Source organism: Lolium perenne, chromosome 7 (assembly GCF_019359855.2).
Source record: "Lolium perenne isolate Kyuss_39 chromosome 7, Kyuss_2.0, whole genome shotgun sequence".
Taxonomy (NCBI): Eukaryota; Viridiplantae; Streptophyta; class Magnoliopsida; order Poales; family Poaceae; genus Lolium; species Lolium perenne.
This window is the reverse complement of record NC_067250.2, coordinates 68,144,700-68,168,389: the sequence shown is the minus strand read 5'-3', so window position 1 is coordinate 68,168,389 and position 23,690 is coordinate 68,144,700. Positions and strand designations below refer to the sequence as shown.

At 43.3% G+C, this 23,690-nt stretch overlaps 1 protein-coding gene and 1 long non-coding RNA gene across 4 annotated transcripts; both read right to left on the bottom strand.

Moving 5' to 3' along the window:
- Positions 1-3,022: 3,022 nt before the first annotated feature.
- LOC127315948 (uncharacterized) lies at positions 3,023-5,385 on the bottom strand. Its single transcript, XM_051346379.2, has one exon. It carries the CDS (start codon positions 5,383-5,385, stop codon positions 3,100-3,102), a length of 2,286 nt encoding a protein of 761 aa, XP_051202339.1. The 3' UTR covers positions 3,023-3,099.
- A 9,078-nt stretch (positions 5,386-14,463) lies between these two features.
- On the bottom strand, positions 14,464-18,835 carry LOC127317181 (uncharacterized). 3 transcript variants are annotated; one of them, XR_011748445.1, is made up of 6 exons: positions 18,326-18,834; positions 17,712-18,257; positions 17,219-17,317; positions 16,479-16,548; positions 15,200-16,291; positions 14,464-14,863 (listed from the first exon to the last, which is right to left on the bottom strand). It is a non-coding gene; the product is annotated as an uncharacterized lncRNA (long non-coding RNA). The 3 variants fall into 3 exon arrangements; XR_007860972.2 differs by having other exon boundaries at positions 17,712-17,762; XR_007860971.2 differs by having other exon boundaries at positions 17,219-17,762; positions 18,326-18,835.
- Positions 18,836-23,690: the final 4,855 nt, after the last annotated feature.

Below are 23,690 nucleotides of genomic sequence, written 5' to 3'. Positions count from 1 at the left end.
GTGGTTGTGCTTCTAGGGCTCCCAGGATCCGGCTTATAAAAGCGCCATGATCTAGGGTTTCTACGGAGAGTCCTACCCGGATTACCATCTTGCCTAACTACGGAACATTACATTGCCGTGAACGTCAAGGATCCGCCTATCCCTAATACGCCGTACTGGATCCGGATACCCTAATGGGCTAGGCCGGATCGGGCTTCCAGGGAAGGTCGGTTGGATCCGGCTCCTTGTTCCTGGGCTGGACTTCCTCCATCCTGATCAATAGCAACTGGGCCGCCCGATGGGCCGTACGCCACCATCACCGTCTGTGGGCCACCCGGACTTGCCGGATCTATCCACTGTTGATAGTACACCCATGAAGTATACCCACAACATTGGTCTTGAGAGGAACCTACTCTTTGAAGTGTGGTAAAATGAATGACGAGAAGTGACATTACCATATAGGTGCTTTGACACATGAATAAGGGGGATAGGAGGGGTTCATAAAGCTCATATCGATGACCATGGAGTTTACCCCTTAATAACACTAGTCCATATGTGGCAGCAGAATACTAGATGTTGTGGTTATTTAGAGATGCGATGACCGATGGCTCTCTGGGCGCATCTTATTACGGAGCTCCCCCCACACATAACCTACTTGAAAGCATATTTCATCTTTACTAACATGAGTCCTAGTGCTAGAGGTGGATCCAATGATCCCTTCGAACACTTTTCTTATAAAGTTCCAATCCTTTTTATATAATGCTTTTACTGCTTTATTTAGTTTTCCTGCAAATATTTACAACACCCCCTTTTATAAGTTTAAGATTAGAAAACAATTATTAAGTAATATTTAGTAGAAAGTAGCAAGGGATATCAAGATCATTACTAGTAGCTCCTCGTGCTTCGATATTCTTATTTTGAAACTAGCTACAACTAATTTGTATACTACTTGCAACCATCAAGCTATTTTCGGGCGCTGTTGCTAGGGAGCTAAACGTTTTTCGTTTTTATTCTTAGTTGCTTATCTATTATTGTTTTTACTAAAGTTGTTTCAGATAGCACCATGGCTGATCTTGGGCTTATGAATAAGCTTGATGCAAGCTGAATATCTCAGAAGATTCAACCGAGGGTTTGTTAAGGATTCCCAAACAGGAATGATATTGAATATTCTATTCATCCATGCTTTATTACTATTTTGAAGGAGAATAGTTTTGCAGGAGATGATCCCGATGAGGATCTTTATACTCATTTACATTCTTTTACTGAGTAGTGTTGGACAATCAAATTGAGAAATTATACTGATGATGAACTTAAGCTTAAATTGTTTAGTTAATCTCTAACCAACACTGCATTATCTTGGTATAGAACTTGCCCTGCAGAAAAGATTGATACTTGGGAGAATCATAAGAAGGAATTTATATTTCGGTTCTATCCCAAAGTCAAGTCGGCGGAAGCAAAAAGAGATATAACCAATTTCAAGAATCGCCGCGGTGAAAGCTTAATGAGAGCCTATCTCAGGTTCAAAGGTAGTGTTCAAAAATGTCCCTATCATGATTTACCACCTTGGTATGTTTTACATGTCTTTTATGGAGGACTAGAACAAGATAATGAAAGAGAATTAGATTTGTTATCCGGTGGATCCTTCATGGAACTCACAGTCGAGCAAGTTTGTATATGTCTAGATAAAGTTCATATAAATAAAGTATCATGCGGCTTCCATCTTGAAAGTGGGGGAGAAATAGAAATTGAATATAACTGTCTAAATTCTTATATAAACACTAGAAAACTAAAAGAAACAGCTAATGAACTTAATCTTGATGATGTTATGGTATTGGATGTTCTTTAAACTTTTACAGAATTCATTGAAGTACCAAAGCAAGAATGACTCCATTACTAGTAGCTCCTCGTGGTTCGGTACTTTTATTTCGAAACTAGCTACAACTGATATGTATACTGCAGCCATCAGATATAGCGCTACGAAACCTCCATTGTGAAAGACCTAAAAAAAAGTGCTCCAAACCGTTAATTTGATTCGTGATTCGTGCTAGCTATGAAATGTAACATGGGTTGTGACTCATATTTAATGTCGTTATCTGACTGAGATCTAACTTAGTTCTCAGTCAACTATGAACTAACCACACCCTAGACTTTCCTTTACGGGTAAAACCCTTATACCAATGTGTCCATTGGCCTTCAAGGCGACAACCCGAGGCAAGGGGGGTCACAAAACAAAAATGTGTTGTTTGTGCACATAATTTGATAAATTTGTGTGGCACGTTTCACATATATAAAATTTGAATCTAATGATTAGATTAAAATAATAAATCAAAAAGTTAATTATGACTGACTTTTCATGCTAACTACTCCCTCTGTCCGGGATTATAAGTCATGCGCGTATCTCTAGACCGTAAATTTAACCAACGTGATGTAAAAAATATTCAAAAAATATATTTAAATAATTAGATGTTATACTTTCTAATTCGTGAGTAGTAATGTATCTTTTGTGTTTGAATAGTTCTGCTGTTTCCCTAAAAATAGAACTCGTAGTTCTGTTGTTTACCATGAAAACCTACTGACGAGCAGGTCTAGAAAAAGGAAAACAAAAGAAACGGCTAAATTATAAAAGACATTTCCACTTTGCGCACATTTCCACTTTTTGATTTTTGATTTTGATTTTTCATAAATTATAAAATATTTCAATTTGATTTTTCTGCAAGTCACTAAAAAATAATAAATAGAATAGGGGGAAATAGTTTGGAATTTTTTTGCAATTTAAAATTTAAAATTATTTTAAAAATCAAAATAAATTCTTGAAATATATATATATATATATATATATATATGTAATGACATACAAATCCAAAATATTTTTTCCAAATTCTAGTTGTTATGTTATCTGCAGAATTCCAAGTTCAAAGATTGTTTCATGTGAGAGATATAAAAATGAGAAGTTGTTTGAGAGAGAGAAAAAAAGCTAGCACGAATCTTAATGCAATAATATAGATGGTACGGATACTGGTGCGCGCTCAGCACCCGGCTCTAAAAGTCCACTCTCTAAAACGAAAAGATACATGATGGAAGGGGAACCTAGCTAATCACATGATCGATTGATTTCCCGCTTCATGGGATGCTACAACTGTGAGGTGTCTCGTCCCTATCCGTGACGCCCGCATGCAAGAGAAGCGCCCAGACGAGCGTGACGAACTCGCCGCCACGACCCATCGCCTCTACGTGGCCCTTGACGCTCTTCGACGGCGCGACGAACAGCACCATCTCCGACCAGAAGTCCGCCAGGAACCGCCACGCCGCCGCCTCGTCCTCGACGTACGCATCCACCAGGCGACTCCCGAGCTCGGCGCCGTGCCGCAGGACCGTGTCCCTGGAGCTCTCGCTCAGCTCGTTCAGAAGCCGCTCGTACCCCTGCGCCGTTGACTCGCTGGCTCCGGCCATATCCTTCCCAAGCGCCGCCCGCACGTCCTTCGCCACTTCCTTGTATCGTTTCTCGGCCCAGGCAGGGCAGTCTGGCAGCAGCCCCGGCGCGGCCGCCACCAGGTACGCGCAGTAGTACGACAGGTGGCAGGCGGCGGTCATGTTGGCCGCAGCCGGCGTCGGGCACGCCGCATGCGAGTACTTGATCTCGAAGAGCCGCGTGCCGATGTGGCAGGCGAGGATATGCTCCGTGGTGCTGCTTCCGTTGCCATCAAGCGCCCAGCTTTTTTGAAAACCACTGGCCGGCGCTGGCCACGCCGAGCCGAACTTGCCGCTGAGGCCGCCGACTTTCAGCGCCGCCGTGCTCCCCTTGTCCAATCCCCCGTATCTTCTCTTGAAAGACCTGAGCACCGCGTCCTTCACGGCCGGCGAGACTGCCACGGACCTCATCAGCCCTGCGCGCCCGTAGAGTTTGTCCGAGAAGAGCCCCGACCGCCTGCCGAAACGCCGGGGCTCCAGCACCGAGTTCTGCCCGATCTTGTTGCTCCAGCGCCTCGCAGCCTTCAGCCGCAGCACCGCCGCCAGCGCTGCGCCCGTGCATTGCGCCGGCGATCCCCGCTTGATGTAGCTGCCGAGCAAGGCCATCTTGGTCCAGTTGGAGCACACGCCGGCGATGATCTCGCAGGTCTCCGTGAGCATGGTGGCCAGCAGGAGGAACAGGGTGATGACGTAGTAAGCCTTTTGCGTCCCTGTTACAGCCGGTTTATCGGGGGACTCCCTTCTGAAAGCGATCACTCTAGAGTCGTGATACACATATCCCACGCCGATAGCTCCGGCGATGATGAGGACGGAGAGGAGGTAGTTTAGAGCAGCGCACCAGCCACTGAACGAGCACAGAGGGAGCGGGGAGTAGTAGAAATCGCCCGCGAACGAGAGCTCGTCCACGAGGACACGGAACACGCGGTCGGCATCGGCGGCTCCTTTGTCACCGGACGTGTCCATGCCTCTGAGCACGAAGTCGAGGGCGTCGCTGGACCCTTCCTCCGCCAGGGGGTACCCCGACAGCCGCCGTCGGAGGCTCTTGAAGAGGGAGAAGGAGAGGCAGAGGTCCCTCAGCTCCAGCCGCTTGCCGAGGAGGCCGTCGCTGTGATCGGACTGCGACCACACGCGGTCCAGCGTCACGAGGGCGCCGAGCTTATCATCGAGGGCGGCGCGCTTGACGCGGTACCCCTCGGGGGTCTCCTCGACGTGGGCCTTGCTCTCCCCCATCACAATGTAAGGAGGCACGTATCCGTGGCCCTCCACCGCGCCTTCCTCAACGAGCTGCGCCATGTAGCCGGACACGAGCCGCGCGTTCTTGCCGACGGCGTAGGAGTTGCTCGCTAAGAAGAAGGCCACCAGCTTGAGCACCACCTTGGCGAAACCGAGCAGGAAGAAGACGACGAAGATGGATTTTCCACGAAATTTCAGCCAGTTTGCCTCCGGCATGCAGCTGGCGATTAGGTAAGCCAACCAGGCGTACATGGCAAGGAGCTCAACGGGGGTCCGGACCTTCTGGCCGTCCACTCCGACGTCGCCGGTGGAGGGCGAGACGGAGACGGTGGCCGCGGAGGCCGCGGCGGTGTCGGCGTTGCCCTTGATGATGACTATGATTACTGCCCACAGGAGGAGCGTCCACATGCTCTGAACATCCAGGCTGTCCTTGCCTCCCGGGAGTTCCCCTTGGCAGACATGGTCTTTGCAGTATTGCGAGTACTGATCACGGTCCGCCTCCCTCTGCTGCAGCAAGGCGGAGATAGTGAAGGAGGCGAGCGGGATGAAGGCGACGGAGGCGCCCCAGACAAAGAAGCGGAGCGCCGGGTGGCGGCAGCGACGAGCGTGCGTGCTAAGTGCCACCAGCAGGACGGCAAGCACCGCTGAGGCCACCGTCCGGAGGAGGTCCATTGCCTGGGAGTCCGCCATCGGAAGAGCAGACATGCTCGTGTTTGTTTATCAGTGGTTGCTAGCTGCGACTGTGAGTACGAGTGACTGTTCAAGTATTGATGAATGTGAGAGGGTCTTCCTCGCTCCCATTTTATAGCGGAGAAGGGCGTGCGTGCGGCACCCGACGTCATCGCCGCTGCCATTATGTCGGCACCGTACAGCTCCGCCTAGAAGCTGACGATGCTACCGTTGACATGAAGGACCCACTTGAAGACAGTGCAGTTAAGGATGTACTAGTTGACATTGGGAGTTGACAATGTTTATGCGACATTAGGGCATGCATAATGGTGGAGAAGACAAGCATCCACATCATCTAGAGAAAGCAGTATATAATATGTACAACAATTCATTATCTCTTAATGTTATCCTTTGCAAATAATGAGAATCAATTAATATTTAGTAGTAATTATGTTGGTAAGGTAAAACATGTGGTACAATAGAGCAAATAGCCTTCTCTTAATTTCTAAGCAATCGATCGTCCCTTAGCTAAGGGAAGTCAACTTTCTCTTTCGCTGTTCTCTCTTTCCAAACTCAGCAAATTCGAAATATCCTACGTGGCAGCTTTCGGATTTGATCGTATGTGAGATCTAAAACCCAGACGCCGAGGAGTTGGAGAGTGCAATACTAATTATCCAAGTGGGGGAAGCATTTCTTAATTTATTGGATAAAATAGTTAAATAACATTAATTAATAATAACTTATTTTTATGATTGTTTTAATTTTGAAAAATACATGCTTAAGATCTTTTCGGCATGTCTCGTGACACACTAACATATCTAAATTAAGTGTCTATGTGCTAACTCATCGATGTGCTGCTGGTAAAAACCACTTTGATAGTTGTCGGTTGATCGATAATAAACTTAGAGCTCAATCAACTCTAGAGCCGTTGGATTTGTATCGTGATTTATGCATCTGGAGATGCACATGGTTGCAATGTCACATGCATGTGCATCAACATTTGTTTTGCGCATTCATGTCTTGGATCCTATTATTTATGGATATGAGTTGACTTAACATTTATGATACTTGAATAACTACAACTATTAAATATGCACGCTTTATCTATATCAAAAGGTTGTCAACAATCTAAGCGAAAATAATAGTTAGACACATGCGAGAACGTAGCAATTTTTATCCTGAAACGGGGACATACCTGGCCTGGACTCCCCATCTAAATGCAGCACCAACATATGGCCTCTTTATTTCATTATTAAAAGTTCGTTCACGGTTTATTACAGCTCACAATTATAAACGGTCAGGGATCAACTAATGAAAAATCCAAAAAGAAAATATCACCGATACAGCATATAGGAATCCTATTATCAATCTGTCAGCCACACTAGTTATAAACCACATGCTACCATCTCCAAGCACCCAGAATTTATGGCTTGAATACTGGTTAGAGATAGGACCACACATGGATTTGTATAGCCATAGGGATAGTTTGAATAAAAGTTGGGGTTCGTTGTTCGTTAAAAATAAAATCATGACGAACATTACACATGGCCCAAAGAACATCACAAACTCCACCCCAAATCTGAATTAAAACTTTCTTTCTATTCCTCTCAACTAATCCCCCAAACAAATTTGTGACATTATTAGGAGGGGTAAGGCTAAAATTCATCCATGTACAGTATGTGCAAAATGACTTCAGAAACTAGCAACTAAAAAAGAGGTGATGTATGGACTTATATTTGTCACAGAAGCAACAAGTTTTCCTTGCCAAAGAAATTGGCCAAGTTATCTTGTTAGTAAAACTTTGAGATGTACAAACCACATGAAGATCTTGATCTTAAGTGGTACTTTTATTCCAGTGTGTGAAACTTTGGCTCGTGATCATTGTGCTGCCAAGAAAACATATTGTCGCTGATACATTCACTTGGAAGGGGGCCAAGTCTGGGGCATATTCTGCAAAGGACACGTATAAAATGCTTTTGTCATGGAGGGTGCCAATTCAGTTTGCATAAACCCATATGGAAAGCCTTTGCACCTCTCAAATGTAGACTTTTCATGTGGCATGCAGTGAGGAAAAAGCTTTGGACGTAGGACAAGAGATATAACCATGGACTGCAAGATCAATTGAGCACCTGCGTCACTTGTTTGCAATACGAAGATTCGGTGGAGCATATCTTGGGCAGTGTGTTTTCGCTAGGCAGGTGTGGCATGTTTGCTTACAAGAAGCTGGGCTACAGATACCTTGAACCGCAGGCAAATGGTGAGCTTGAGAATTGGTGGCAATCCAGAGATATAGTGCAAAAGCGAGACAGGAGAAAATTTGATACGCTGGTAATTCTTTTGTCCTGGATGATTTGGAAACAATGGAATGCACGTGTCTTCGGTAATACTAGGGACCAATGCAATGTGGCTCAACTAACAGAGCGCATAAAGGCAGAGTTCATACTCTAGGAGATGGCCATTCCGGGAGGGAGGAGGATGGGAGCGAGAGAGTAGGCTTAGGTAGGAGGGTTTTAGGAGTGTGTTGTTGAGTTGCTGGTGTTGTTTCCAACCATTTGTCAGCAAATGATTTTGGATTCCTTGTAATTGTCTCTGCTTTCTATAAAGATAAGGAACGCTTTTGGCGTGCTCTCGAAAAAAAAGTGGTACTTTTATTTCCCACATGTATTCCCTAGCTATGATCATTTATAAGATCTAGATGCATATATTTTCGGTAAACATACCCGAATTTGTTAGTCCCCAAACAAAAATATCTTGTTTGTTCCACAACTCAACATGCATTAAGCGGTAAACTAGTTCGTAACTGTTTTGTCCACTTGTTTTCTGACTACGCTCTACAATCAATTGGCACATGGCATAAAACATTAGCCAGTGGAAGTTGTTTCCGCTGTACTATGCTATATAATTCAGGGTAGTGCCTAGCTAGGGGCTCATCTCCGAGCCAAGAGTTCTCCCAAAATCTGGTATTCATAGTGTTACCCACCTCATAAAATACAGAAGTCAAAATATAGGCAAGTCGGCATGAGGTTGATGGAACTATAAATGAATCCACCACAGCTAGCTAGTGACATATCCATCAGACACGAGCCATGCTTGATATACTGTTATGTGATTTAACTTGTGATGTGACGCAGCGTGTAACTGCAATACACATACTGTCAGGTTAGGTTTGCTTTAACAATAAACACATATGCATCAAGCTGCTTTCGCGAATTACATGTCACACGAATTGGCATTCTTTTTATTCCGAGTCTCTCACGCATACTCTGGCTTTGGTATCAGAAGCGTTGTCACCAGCCAGCATTCTCTAGCGGAGGAAATATGAGATGCCATGGCGAGGTCGGCCAACAGCACGTGTAGCTGTAGCTGGTGCATGCTTGGTACCCCCGAGGAAGCAACTCAAATAAAAAAATTGAACAATCAACTCAAATAAATAAATAGATTCAGCACTACAAGAACTGATGCAGGGGTGCTCCCACGCGTGGTGGTTTTTGTAATCAACGGTTTGACTGAACTGGAGAATTGAGCTTCAGCCACAGGATGACAGGAATCAAACTGAATATCTTAGCTGCCAGAAAAAGAGACGTCTCTGCCAACTTGCACCAATGTCTTCTTTAAAGTGCACACTTGCCAGGGGAAGCAACCAGGCACAGTGTACCGGTTATTCTTTTGAAATGAAAGACAGCACGGAGGTGAAATACAATTCAGTTTGAACAGCCCGTTCCATTTGGTTTGTACTAGTATATACTTTTTTCCTAGATCATCACGACTGGTGAATTGTCGCCTGGCTTGTGATATTTGCTGGTTAGACCCCTCACGTAATCCCAGCCACGGTCGCTCGTCGTGTGCCATCTCCGGCTGAACGTTCGGTTAATATAGTTAATTCGGTTCGGTTAATTCGGTTATACGGTAAATACAGTTTCAATATTTTGGTTAATACAGTTACGTTTAAAAATACAACACGGTTTCGGTAATAATCATTAAACTTCGGTTCGATTTTGGTAATAACCAAACTAACCAAAGTTGACGCGAATTTTAGAACAAAAACTAACTTTTATGGTCATATATTTAATTTTTGTATTTTGTATGATCATTGTAAACTTTTGGAAAATAGGGAAACAACAAATAAAGAAATTTAGGACAAATAATAATATATATGTATTTTGTATGACCATACTAAAGGTTTTGCAAAAGAGGGATAGAAAAAACAAAAAAATGTGAACAAGATGAGACATAATGTACGTAGGATTCGAACTAGCAACCTACCGAGAAAACAACCACGGACCAAACAAACACGCTACAGCAGGTAACATGTAAGTTACTCACTTTACGTGCTATATTAATGTTTGGAGCGAGGTTATTCTGGTCTAGAGTGTGCGATTCTATGCTAGGCTAGACGTTCAGTTTATTTTGGTTTAACCACGTTTTTTCGGTTAAAAATCAAATTAACTGAGGGCCTTTCGGTTTCACGTTTTACTAACTTAAACTGTAGCCATTAACTGTAAAAACCGAAAATGGTTGCGGTTAGGTTTTTTCCGGTACGATTTTCGGTTTCAGTTCGGTTATGAACAGCCACACATCACAAGCAGCGTGGTCTGAAAACCAACGCAAGTCATGGTTAGCATCACAAGGGGCATCGTTAATATTTCTTAATTTATTGGATTAAATAGTTAAATACAATTAATTAATAATAACATTTGTTTTGCGCATTCATGTCTAGGATCCTGTTATTTATGGATATAAGTTGACTTAATATTTATTTTTTTGCGGGTAAAAGAGGATATATTAAGCAGCAGGGATTACATCTTGGTCGTAAACCAGAGCCTGAGCCAAACAGTCAGGTCCAGAGCCGATCCAAACCATAGTTCTAGATTCTGTTCTTGCAAAATTTGCAAGACAGTGGCTAACCCTATTCTGCGAGCGATCCACTTTTACAAAGGATACATTTGTAGTGCCATTAGCTAGTAGTTTGATTTCAGAGATAATATGCCTGATGGAGGAGCGGTCTTGAGACCCGTTGTTAATCGCCGTGATGAGGCCAACACAGTCTGTCTCCACTATGATAGGAAGATTACTTCGTTGCAAGGATAACTTCAAACCTTCCGCGACTGCATACGCCTCCGCCTCCAAGGCATCCTCACAATGCAAAAGATGGCGACATGCGGTAAAAATCACTTGACCATTTTCATCGCGTAGCACCATTCCAGTACCAGCAGAGCCATCCTCCAGTTTAACTGAACCATCACAATTGAGCTTAACATATCCCAGTGCTGGTTTCAACCATACTTTATCTGGAGGTTTCTTTGGCCGATAGACAACACGGGCGTGAGGAAGGTCTAGGACAGATGTGTGCTTTCCTTTAATCAGCTCTTCTGTACTTTGGTCCTTTATGTTACGCAGGATCTTGATATAGCTGCACAAGAATCGCTTTGATCCTTCGACTGACGGGAGGGGCTTTGCATGGGTTACCTCGTTGCGAGCATACCATGCCCGCCATAGAACCAACAAGGTCGTGTCAATCATTTGGTCTGGTAGATTTTGCAAGATAGTTCGCAGCCAAGACTCCGGGTTCACCTGAAGGTCAGCGTCTGAAGGGAGGCACCATGTCTCACGCATGGTTTCCCATAGTCTGTGTGCATGATTGCACTTTAGCAAAGCATGAGCTATATCTTCTCTCTCTGAACCACAAATGGAACATATTCCTGTGACTTGCATACCACGGTTTAGTTTATTTGCTTCTGTCGCCAAAGCGTTCGATGCTGTTTTCCACGCAAAGACTTTAACCTTAGGAGGTACTGCAGCTTTCCAAATTTTTGACCAACATGGATCGCGGCCATCTGGACAAGTGCTAGCAGCCGGGAAGGCACATTGTTCAGGAGATTCATGCAACGCAAGCTTATACGCACTAGGGACAGAGAAGTGTCCTGACTTTTCTGGCTGCCAAGCAAGTATGTCATCCCCAAGCCGCTGAGAAGGTTTAATTTTCATGATAATATCTGAATCCACTTGATAAAAGGTCTCACGTACAAGAGCTTCATTCCAGTTTCCTTGAGCATCGAGCAACTCGCTGACCCGCCGAAGGCGATTTTTCCTTCGCGGCGTCAACACCTTCATGTATGATTCACGCGGTAACCAGGGATCTCTCCAAATCCGAATACTGCGGCCGTTACCGACCCGCCACACCAGTCCTTTCTTTAACAAGTCGAGACCATAGGAAATAGCTGTCCACGTTGAGGATGGATTCCCTGTGAAAACAGTGTCCACGTTGACTTAATATTTATGATACTTGAATAACTCAACTATTAAAAATGGAAGCTTTCTCTAGATCGAAAGGTTGTCAACAAGCTAAGCGAAAGTAATAGTCAGACACATGGGAGAACGTTGCAATTTTTATCTCGAAATGGAGCCATACCTTGGACTCCCCATCAATTCTAGAAATATTCTCTTGTATATTACACAACTTTTAAAATTTATAATGAAATACACAGTGGGAAAACCCACCGTTCAGCCTTAAAAAAGTCGCCAGCCACACTAGTTATAAACCACGGGCTACCATCTACAAACGGCCGCACCTAAAATTCATGGCTTGACGATGCTCCACTAGTAGAGATAGAACCACAAACAGATCCAGTGTATAGCCATAGGGATAACCTGCATAAAAGTTCGTGTTCTCTATTTGTTAAAAATAAAATAATTACGAACATTCCATATGGTCCAAAGGGCATCACAAACTACAAACCTAATTGGATCGAATCTTTCTTTTCCATTCCTCTCAACCAATTTCCAAACAAAATTTTACATTAGTAGCAGGGGTTGGGCTAAAATTCGTGTACTCTATGCGCCAAATAACTTGAGAAATGGGCAACCAAAAGAGGTGTTGTATAGACTCATCTTTGTCACAAAAGCAACAAGTTTTACTTCCTTGCAAAAAAATGCTAAATTATTTTTGGTTAGTAAAACTTTGATCTTAAATGGAACTTTTATTTTCCGAATGTATATCGGTAGGTATCTAGTATGATCATTCATAAGATCCAGAGGCATATATACGGTAAAGTTTCCCAATTTTGTTAGTTCCCAAATAAAAACATCTTGTTTGTTTGACAATTGAACATGCATTGAGCGGTAGACTAGTTGTAACTATTTTTTCCACTTGTTTCCTTACAACGCTCTACAGAATGTGAGATCAATGGATACATGGCATAAAACATTAGCCACTGAAATTTATTTCACGTGTACTTCCTCTCTCTCAAAATAGGATGCCTATAATATTTGGATAAAGTCAAACTTCTCAAAGTTTGACCAATTATATAGAAAAAAAAGTGTCAACATTTATAATCTCTAGTTAATATTTATAGAACCATCATGTAATATATTTTCATATTATGTGCATTTAAAATTTTATATGTTAATATTTTTTGTAAATAGTTGCTCAAACTTCACAAAGTTTGACTTTGACAAAAAGCTATAGGCATCCTTTTTTTGGGAGTAAATAGGCATCCTAATTTGGGAAGGGGGGAGTACTATGCTATATCATTCGGGGTAGTGCTTAGCTAGGGGTCACCTCCATGCAAGAGTCCTCCCAAATTCTAGTATTTACTAGATTTAGATGTGCGCCTTGGCGCACGACCCCGTTGAGGCCATGGCAAAGTTTATTTTGTATAAGAGCGATAAAAATTAACAACCAATATGATACTCCCTCCCTGCGATTCATATTACTTGATGCTAAAATAGATGTATCTAAACGCATTTGAATCGGAGGGAGTAGTATATTTGTTAGATTTTACAAAACAATGTTAATGGGATGAAATTAGGATAAAGTACACGAACAAGCAAACGCCTACATACAATTAGGGAAACACGCTGATAAACCTTTTACAAAAAATGTATCAAACATTTATAAAATGGTTTTTATGCCACAAAAAAGATAAACAACAATTGATTTAATTTTACTGCAATTTTATTTGCAGATTGGGCATCCAAAATTTTGGGCTTGCCGCCCAAACTTCGCATTCCTTTGCCCATGGTTTCCAAATTTTGAAGTGATAAAAGGATTCAGCCACCGCTAAATTAACATGCATGAAAATCTATTATGAGAAAGTGTTAAGTCAACATTACACAGGACTAAGCCACAAACATTAGAGCAGGAAGGAATGATAATTTAGCAGAATATGAATAAACATGCAAAGAAACCATAAGTAGTCAAACAAATGTGGTAACTTGTCAATTATTAGTACTCTTCGTGCAGCTTTCGTGGTCTTGAATAGTTGACATGGTCGAAAGAAAACAACACACACGACACACATGACATGGTGGTAACACAAAATATTTTACATGTGAACCCAAATATGAGGAAGGTTAGAGTGGTGAGAGCTAACAGAGTTGAACTTTTTTATATTGTAGTTATGTCGTGAACATTCGTGTGAACAGACGGCAGTTTGGTGTACATGGGCTGCTAATGACGCCATGGGCTATAGTCCTTCTACGCGTGAGCTTTTCAGCATTGTGGACTAACTTTTTATTATGCAATACTACGTATGCAATATAAATAGGGAATCAACATGTCGTCTCTCTAGATCCCCTTTCTCACTCCTCTCCCTCGAGCTTGGAGCTCAGCTCTATCGCCATCAATTCATGGCGTCCTCGATAGTACGACCTGATCCCGTAACCGCCACCCCTCCAAATTGTGTTCCAACTATTTTTCTCAGCGCACAAATCGTTATCGCCTCTGCTGATACTCTGACCACCAATCGATACTGGTGACTACAGTCGAAGCCTACCCGTCCGCCCGACAGCTCGACGATTGAAGACATTGCAGTGAGCTCCTCTGTCCTTGCTTGAACGAGGTGGGCGTCATCGATTTGTGGTTCTGGGCTGCCAAACCTGCGACCCTGACTGCAGGCTAGACAGCTGCCGCTGCCGTCAAAGCTATTGACATGCACTGCCGCAGGAGGCGAGGGCCATGGCGTCGAAGGTCATAGACGCCTTGAGAAGAGACAGTTGCTCAGCCTCGTGTCTAGTGTTGTGACCAAGGAGCTGTTGTACAAAGGTAAAATCCACAAACCGAAATCTTCGGTAATCATTAATCAGATGATTAGTAGCTAACTGAAATAGTGTACGTGTAGAAGAGATCATACATTGATCGCGGATTTATAATACTTAAAAGCTGAAAAGATAGCATATTATCATGATTGAAACAAAACTGAAGCAGATGTTTTTTATCACCCTTTACCCATAGGTACACACACATACTCGAAATCTCACAAAATTCAGAAGAAGCGTGTATGGACCACTGAAACGGAAACTATGAAGTTAGGCATGGCGCCACGCCACGCCCCTGGTTGCATCCTTTTTGCCACCACCTCTGCTCAATTCTGGTCGGAGTACCAATGGATGCAGATGAGCGCACTACAATGCTCATGACTTGCACCACATATTCATCGCCACCGGCATGTCCTTCCGCCTTTGCTCACGCCTTCTGAGCACACAGAATAGCCCATGAGCCTCGTCCGCTCTGCAGCTGTTGAAAGTAAATGTAAGAAAACATAAATACGAGTTTGCAGGTTAAAACATAGTAACAGAACATAAAAGAGTTGTCCATAAGCTGTGTATGTAATAAACATCTATGCTTGCAAAGATGATTTCTTGTTGTTTTAGCTTCAAGAAATAATTCATAGAAATTGTTTCTCGATTAGGTAGACATCTAACCTATGAAGGAAGAGAAAAAAATACATATGGGTATCTTCGATTCTACAAAACAGTATATACATAATTCTGCAAAGTATTTTTAGCATTTTTTCTCTAAAAATGCTGTTGTAATTTAGGCAAAGACAGTGTAGAATGTCAGCTAACTTACCGACTTGTGTTGTAGGCAGCTGCTCTGTTTGGCAAATAACCGGAGCGCTGGTGAGGCAGTAGCTGCAAGGAAAACCCAATCAAAAGCAGAAGAAGAGAAGCCCTGCCGGTAGGTACTATTATACAAGAAAAACCGGCGGGCACCAGGAGACATAAGATGAGCCCCATCTGAAAGTGGTAAGTCATTTTTTTTGCGGGGGACAGTGGTTAGTCATGACAGAATTCAACTGTACACATTCCCTTTCATTTGCTCAGGACGTCATGGAAACTTCTTGGTCTTTCATCACCACTCAAGTAGCATATCATCATTCTTAATCTTAGCTTGTTCTTCTGTACACCTCCATCACTCAAACCAAGAAAAATGCATGTACAAATTATATCAAAAAATATAAATGCCTAGTGTTGCCATTCAGCCTATGCCACACAGATTACAAAATAAGAGGGAACATGCCAGATTTTCTAGCCGATGTTCTAGGCTTCTTGTGTTGCGAATCACCCCCATTGCCAGGACAACTGTCCATTAATACACATACGAATACTTGTATTTTTGTTTTAAAATGGTACTACTTAATTACTCAGGTAGTGAGAAACATCTCTGATCCTTCTCCTTGAATGTTATATAATTTCCGCTTCAGTTAGAAGCCAAATTCAGAAAATATGGCAATATGCAATAAAAATTCTTTTAAGCATGAGAGAAGCATGAGAGAAATTTTAGCAAGGAGATTTCTAGTAAAAAAACAGTAGCAAAGCTTACTTTACGAAAAAAAGAACTTAAACTCTAATATAGCCATATAGATACCAAAGGCCGCAGTCAAGAAATAGCAGAAGCTCTAATATAGCCATATAGCTACCAAGTGCTGCACCATATATACCGATAGATCCAAAGGTAAAACAGAAATAAAATCCAGTTACAGCAGCAACTTTTGCTATCTTCTTTAGAATATATATGTATAAGAGAAAAAGGATACCAACAAATTCACTACATGGTAGTGAGCTACTTCTTGGCTGTAGGGTCTGTCTCCGTTTTACCATGTTAGGGGTTGCATTGCTATCTTCTTTTAGATAAGCAATACAATACGAAAATTGGAATACCCTGAAAGGAGAAAATATGCGTTATTTTAGTGAAATAGCGGTGAGAGGCAGCTACTAACTTGATGTAATGAAATTAGGATACATGATTCTCCCATCTATGCAACAATCTAATATACTGAAGTGGAAGACACATGAAGGCAATGCCATTATATCATAAGATCAAATGGCTCAAGAAAGTATATGCTTACAGTTTTATCAGGTAGTGAGATCTGGAATAGACAGAATGAAGTTATTCCCCTATAGATCACCACAGTAAAACTGAAAAGCATGAATGGTAGCAAGCTGATCAATATAAATCATAGCTTGAATGAATTGCATTTTTTAGATAGATAGCTTTAAACTAAAATTTAAAAATAATCCTTGCACAAGAATAGTCATATGCTTAAGCATATCTCTATTTAATTTCTACAACACAATCTCAGTACATATTCTGACTACTAACACATCATAACCGAACAAGAATAACACATCATAACCGAACAAGAATAATATGCAGTGAAGTTGTAGCAATACTACATTCCTAAAAGGGAAGGTGAAACCTTGACACTTCTTTTCTTTGGACAACATAAATAACCATGACACTTCATTTCTAGAGAAGGATCAATAATTAGAATGCTGAACCTCACTTGCAAAAGTCCCATACCTGCTTTATTATTGAAGTTCTAACATAATTCGAATCAATAAGCTTTTGATATGTTCTAGCTCTCCAAATAGTCATTCATAGGAAGAAATCAAATAGAAGAGATATCCACATACGGCTTGCAGATTTAAGTGAAGTGCATTGATGTCAAATAGCCAAATGAAGGTCTACACCCAGTAGTGAAGACAAACATAACCTAAAATATCTATGGCACCTTGGAATAAAATCATTAGATCTCCTAGTATGTGGAGTATCTAAGGGAGCAAGGAAGAATGGGAGCCCACTTACAACAAATCATGCAATCAACACCAATGCTGGTCGTTGCCACTACCGGCATCAGAATCTCCGGCTATCCAAACTCAAACATTCGAGGTAACACCTCAACATCTGCAAAGCAACAATCATGAAAAGCGTATCTCAAGTCTCGTTGACAACAAAGTTTGCAGTTTTTTTTATTATTGAAATGATGATTACTTCACCACACCAAACAAAAGGCAGAAGTAATAATGAAAATGAACATCAATCTTATCCGCCTATATAACCGGAACCAGAATATGGGATATAAGCAGACCAACCATAGTCCAAACTCAAAAGTGACCATGTTCTACGCCGCCAATTCTATATTGGACAGAAATTGGTTCTGCCTACGCGTGCAATGGAACCAATATAGAAAACCATGTTATGGACGACTATACCCCAACTGATATGTTATGCCAACAATCTAAAAACAAAAGTATGCAGAATCAATCAGTGATGAGCATTAACCAAAAAATACCATAACCTTGAAATTACTTCAGTCCCAGAATAGCCGAGCCTTGCAACACTTGATGACCTAGTCATAACATGTAGTCAGGTTCTTTAAATCTTAACCTCAAACAGGAACGAAAACACAATTATTCCAACGGATATGAATACATTTTACAGTAGAAATGCTCAAGCACTAAGATTTGAGCTAAAATGCTAAATACCACCAGGTTCATATATTCACCACATATTTCTCAACTGATTTAAAACCTGTACTTGTACAGAAAGATCAAAAGTAAACTCATGGATGCAAATCAAGACTAATTATACAAAAGTCAAATTTGAGAACCATCAGGTCTACAGATACAGAGCATATAGTGTACATCGATTTTCATAGAAAAATAATTAGCAATAATCTGAATAATATCCAAGCAATTCATTCATTATAATAACAAAAACAAAAGGCACAGATCTCCCTAGAAGCTAACTGTCACCGAATCGAGTAATTCATGTCTTCTAGAGGCAAATCCATGTGGTCTCCCTCATCTCCCTGCAACCTCCCCCTTTTTCCCCTTCTGAATTTCTGGAAGGACAAGGATATTTTGTGTGAGAGAGAGATGGAGGGAGAGGGAGAGGGAGGGAAAGAGAGACCTGCATGTCGAGCCCAACCAGGGCGTCTTCCAGCGACTGTACAATAGGGAGAGACTCATCCCAAAGAGCTGCTCCTCTTGATGGCCACCAACCGCTCCTCCTCCAATGGTATGTCAGGAGGAGGCTCATCCCAACGATCTAGGATGCTCCTTCCAGCCCCCAGCCGCTCCTCCGGTTGCGAGCCCTCGGTCGCTCCTTCTCCGACGACACAGCCCGTCGTTTGACCGTGGCAGCGGCACCCTGGAACCTCGCGGCCGACCTCCTCCACCTCCGGCCCAGCGCCGCCCCTCGAGCGCTATAGGGGGAAGAGGAGAGGGCGCGGGCGATGACGGCTCGCCGGAGAGGAGGCCGGCTGTGGTGGAGAGCTAGGGAGGCGGCTGCGACGAGCCGGAGATGGGGACGCGGCGGCCGCGGCGAGACGGAGATGGGGATGCGGTGGTGGGAGGTGGCGGCTGCAAGGATTGGGAGAGGGTTAGGCTGGGGCGCTCGCACGATCGGGCCAGGCGGGCCTCTACACGACCCATGGATAAAATGCGGGTCTGCGGGAGAGCCTCAGCGCCCTGGACGGAACGACGGCCGAGATCGCGCCACGTCAGCTCGATCGGATGGCCAAAAATCCAAAGCGCTGTGAGAGCTCCATGAGGGTGCAGCAATCATACCGTGGGATACCGGTGCCCCACTTTATAAAATACATAAGTCAACATATAGGCAAGTCGGCATGAGGTTGATGGAACTACAAATGAATTCACCACAGCTAGCATACTGACATATCCATCAGACACGAGCCATGCATGTTACTGTACTATATATTGTGTACTTTCACTTGTGATGTGGCACAGCGTGTAATTGCAATACACATACTGTCTGGTTAGATTTGCTTTAACAATAAACACATATGCATCAAGCTGCTTTTCGCGAATTACATGTCACACGGATTGGCATTCTTTTTACTACCAGTCCTCAAGCATACTAACGGCCTCAAGCCTATCGACATTGCCCCCCTCATATACAACATCTCCACTAGGAAAAATTGGAACGTTAAGAAGGCCATGACCAATCAAGGTTGGATCTCTAAAATCAACTTGGCGGCGGAGTTCACCTTACAACATATCCGTCAATATATCTCCCTTTGGGTCAAACTCTCGGAAGTCACTCTTCAAGAGGGCATTGATGATGCAATCACTTGGAACCTCACCGACAATGGCCACTATTCATCTTCATCCGCCTACCGTGCTCAATTCTTTGGAGCTACATCTTCCCCCATCGCCTCCACGGTGTGGAAGTTTTGGGCCCCGCCTAAATACAAGTTCTTCATGTGGCTCGCGCTTCAAAATAGGCTTTGGACTAATGACCGTTTGGAGAAGAGGGGATGGCCAAATTGCCGGGAGTGTCCGCTATGCAAACGAGTTTTGGAATCCGTTGATCACCTTCTTGTCAATTGTCGTTACACCATTCGACTTTGGAGTCTTCTAAACGAGTGGCTTCACATTCAAGCGCTTGACCTTAATCTTTGGCCGGCCACCACCCTTCATCCTTGGTGGGGTAATATGACGAAACGCAAGGATGTGGCTTCCTTAGCCCTTCTTGTGTCTTGGGAGCTTTGGAACGAAAGAAATGCTCGAATCTTCAAGAACAAGCATGCGCCACCCTCGGTGCTTTTCAACAACATCAAGTTAGAGGCTAGACTTTGGGTTTTGGCGGGTGATAAGTGTATGAGTAATTTGATGCCGCGAGAGTAGTCCCCTTTTGCTTCGAGGGGGGTGTGTTGTAAAAACTATTCTTCTTCTCCTTAATTAATGGAATGGGGCAAAGCTTTTGCCCCTCTTTTCAAAAAAAAAAAAGTCCTCAAGCATACTCTCAAGTGGCTTGTTATCAGAAGCGTTGCTCACCAGCCAGCATTCTCCAGTGGAGGAAACATGAGATGGCATGGCGAGGTCGGCCATCGGCGTTTACCAGTAGCTGGTGCATGCTTGGTACCCTCGAGGAAGCAACTCAAATAAATAGGTCACGCACTACAAGAGCCGATGCAGGGGTGCTCTCACGCGTGCTGGTTTTTGTAATCGGCGGTTTGACTGAACCGGCGAATTGAGTTTCAGCCACAGGAATCAAACTGAATATCTTACCTGCCAAACAAGAGGCGTCTATGCCAACTTACACACCAATGCCTTCTTTAAACTGAATAAACTGAACACTTGCCAGGGGAAGCAACCAGGCCCAGTGTACCGATCATTCTTTGGAAATGAAAGACAGCACGAAGGTTACAATACAATTCAGTTTGAACAACCGGTTCCACTTGTTTGTACTTGTAGTATATATACTTTTTGCCTGGACCATCAAGACTGGTGAATCGTCGTTTGGCTTGTAGCTATTTGCTGGTTAGACCCCTCTCGTCTCCCACCACCGCATATCATTGGGTCATGGATTAAGAGATATATTCAAGGTGAGGGTAGCTTGTGGAAGAAAATAGTTGTTACTAAATACAATACTAGAAACCCTAATATATTTTGCTACCAGAACTTAAACCCTTGTGTCTTTTGGAAGGGTTTGATGTGGGCATCTAGAGCTGTTAAATTTGGGTACAAATGGAAGATAGGTAATGGTAGATCTGTTAGATTGAGAATACATGGTTTGGAAATGCACCTCTATCTACCCAGTACTGGGATATCTATTTTGTAGTTAATCAACAAATGAAACTGTTGTTGATCTTTAGGATAGACAACACTTGAAGTGTGATTTTAGGAGAACTTTTACACCACATATGATGGAAATGTGGTTTGAGCTAGTAGAGATTGCCAAAATTATTACTTTTTCTGATGAGGAAGATCAACCTATTTGGAAATATGAATCAAAGGATGTGCACTCTTCTACATCTTTATATGTTGTTATCAACTTTAGAGGTATTCAACCTGTATTTTTACTAGCAATTTGGGACCTAAAAATCCCATCCAGAGTTCAAATTTTACTCTGGCTTTTGTCACAGAATAAAATTATGACTAGAGACAACCTTAGACATAGAGGTATACAAAAACCACTTGTTTGTGAGCTTTGTAGTGAGTTAGAGTATGTTAAACACCTGTTTTTTGATTGCTTAGTCTCTAAAATTCTTTGAGCTGATGTGCAAGAGATTTTTGGAGTAGAAATTAATGATTACCTTTCTCTTGCCTCTAAAGGGCTCTGCAATAAGAGGTTTGAGCAATTTAATGTTGTTTCATCTGCTGATATTTGGGGCATATGGAACAATAGGAACCATTTGGTATTTAACAGAAAAACTTGGTTGTTTATGAAACAGGTATGGGGGCTGGTTCTATCGTATCTAAGGACTTGGTGAAAGAGCAAATTCTATACCTCATGTTTTGTGTGTTTGATAACAACACTAGAATGAATTTCACCGTGTGCATAGTTTGCTTTGGATAGATTTGCAAGTGCACGGTGCCCTCGCTGAACGCATCAGGATCGGAAGACTCAAGCGTAGCTTATAGGTTTTATGGTTTTGTGTGTGTGTCGCGAGGTGACGTGGTTAGAGAGGGAAAGAGGAAAAACCAGTTTCAGCTTGACCGATACTACTGGTACCAAGAACAGTAGTACCGCTATCGCTATTGGTACCGGTCAGCAGTACCACAATAGGCTTTGCACGGAGAAAAGCTCACACTATGTATTACGGTACCTCAACGGTACCTCGACCGGAAGTACCGCTCCCAAGCGGTATTTCCGTCAAGGTACCGCTTTGGTACTGTAACTACAATCTACGGCACTACCGCCTTGGTACCGCAATGGTACCGGGAGGGAGTCAGGAGCTCGCAGAGACCCTGCCGGTACCTCAGCGGTAGTACCGCTTTGAGCCCCACGTGGCAGATCTGTGGGCTGATTTCGAACCCAGAGCGGTACTACCGCTTCGAAGCGGTAGTACCGGTCATGCGGAAACTGGACATAACGGTTGGAATTGGGGGGCCCTATAAAAGGGGCCCTTCTTCCCCAGCTCGTTTCAAATCTTCTCTCTCTCTCTCTCTCTCTCTCCTCCATTGTTGATGAGCTCAAAACCTTGAGGATCTCCCTCCCCATCCAACCAATCTTGTCCAAACTTTGAGGATTGGTGGAGGAGACCCCAATCTATAGTTCTACCAAGACAAATTTCACCAATATCATCTAGTCCTTAGTGGATCTTGGAGTTAGGGTTCCTATGGTGGGATCTTGGAAGAAGAGCTCCTATGGAGGCTAGCTTGAAGTTGTGCTAGCCCCATAGGGTGTTGGGAGCCTCCGGTGTTTGTGGAGCTCGCCCCAACCTTGTGAAGGAACCGCCGCCTCGACCAACTACTTAGTGGATAAGGGGAAGCTCCTTCATGGGGCTTTCTCGAGGAACAAGGTGAGGCCTGTGTGGCCGTTGAGCCTTCGTGGTTCACACCTCCTCAACGCATACGTACTCCCTTTTGTGGGAGGAACTACGGGAAACAAACCTCGCCTCATCTTCGCTACCCCGGTTGTCCCTCTCCCTCTCTCTTACTATCTTGTTGATTCCTTTACTCGTTGCATCGCATAGGCTCATACCAGGATCACCCTTATCATCAAAGTTGCCACCTTTAGTTCCGCATCGCGCCTAAAATTGAAAAAGCTTTAAAATTTGTGTAGCAACCATTCACCCATCCCCCTCTTGTTCGGTAACGATCCATTCAATTGGTCTCAGAGCAAGGTTTTCTTGCTCGGGCTTTACCGCCTAAGAAATGGCCGAACAAGAGGAACTTGGGAATGGGACCCTTCCCGGTGAGCAACCACCTCCACCATCAAACACAGACAGCACAATGGCTACGTTGGATGACCTCAAGAAAATTGGAGTTATCCATCGTAAGCCAAATGAAGGCTATGATGATGGAGTTGGTTGCTCCAAAACAAAACCCTGCCATAGATCCTAAGGCAAGCGCCGAGGTTCCCCCACCAAAATCTAATCTATTTCCTCTTGTTGGCTTTGTCGCTCAATCCACTAAAGTCCCTCAAGAGGAGGAGCTTGGGGAAATCGGCACTTCATCAAAAGGGAAGGATGAATCACCGGTTGCGGAACATTTAGGAGGTAATCATGCGGTGCCACTACCAAGTGATTACACCATAAATGTTCCAATTCCAATGCCTCATATTTTGTCTCATGGTTCACCATCGCTACTTGAATCAAATAGCTTTGAAAATTGGCAATTCTTAACGCGTTCTCATGTGCGCAGCGCTTCCACCGAGCTATGGAACATCATTGAGGAAGGTTACTCACCACGAGATCCAAGAAAATTGACAAGAAGAGAAGTGGTGGATGACCAACTGAAAAAGCAAATCCATATCCCGTGTTTTGTGTGTTTGATGACAACACTTGAATGAATTTAACCGTGCA

Bases quoted from the DNA above. Each gene is read 5' to 3' on its own strand.
- LOC127315948 (XM_051346379.2), bottom strand. From the start codon at position 5,385: ATGTCTGCTCTTCCGATGGCGGACTCCCAGGCAATGGACCTCCTCCGG.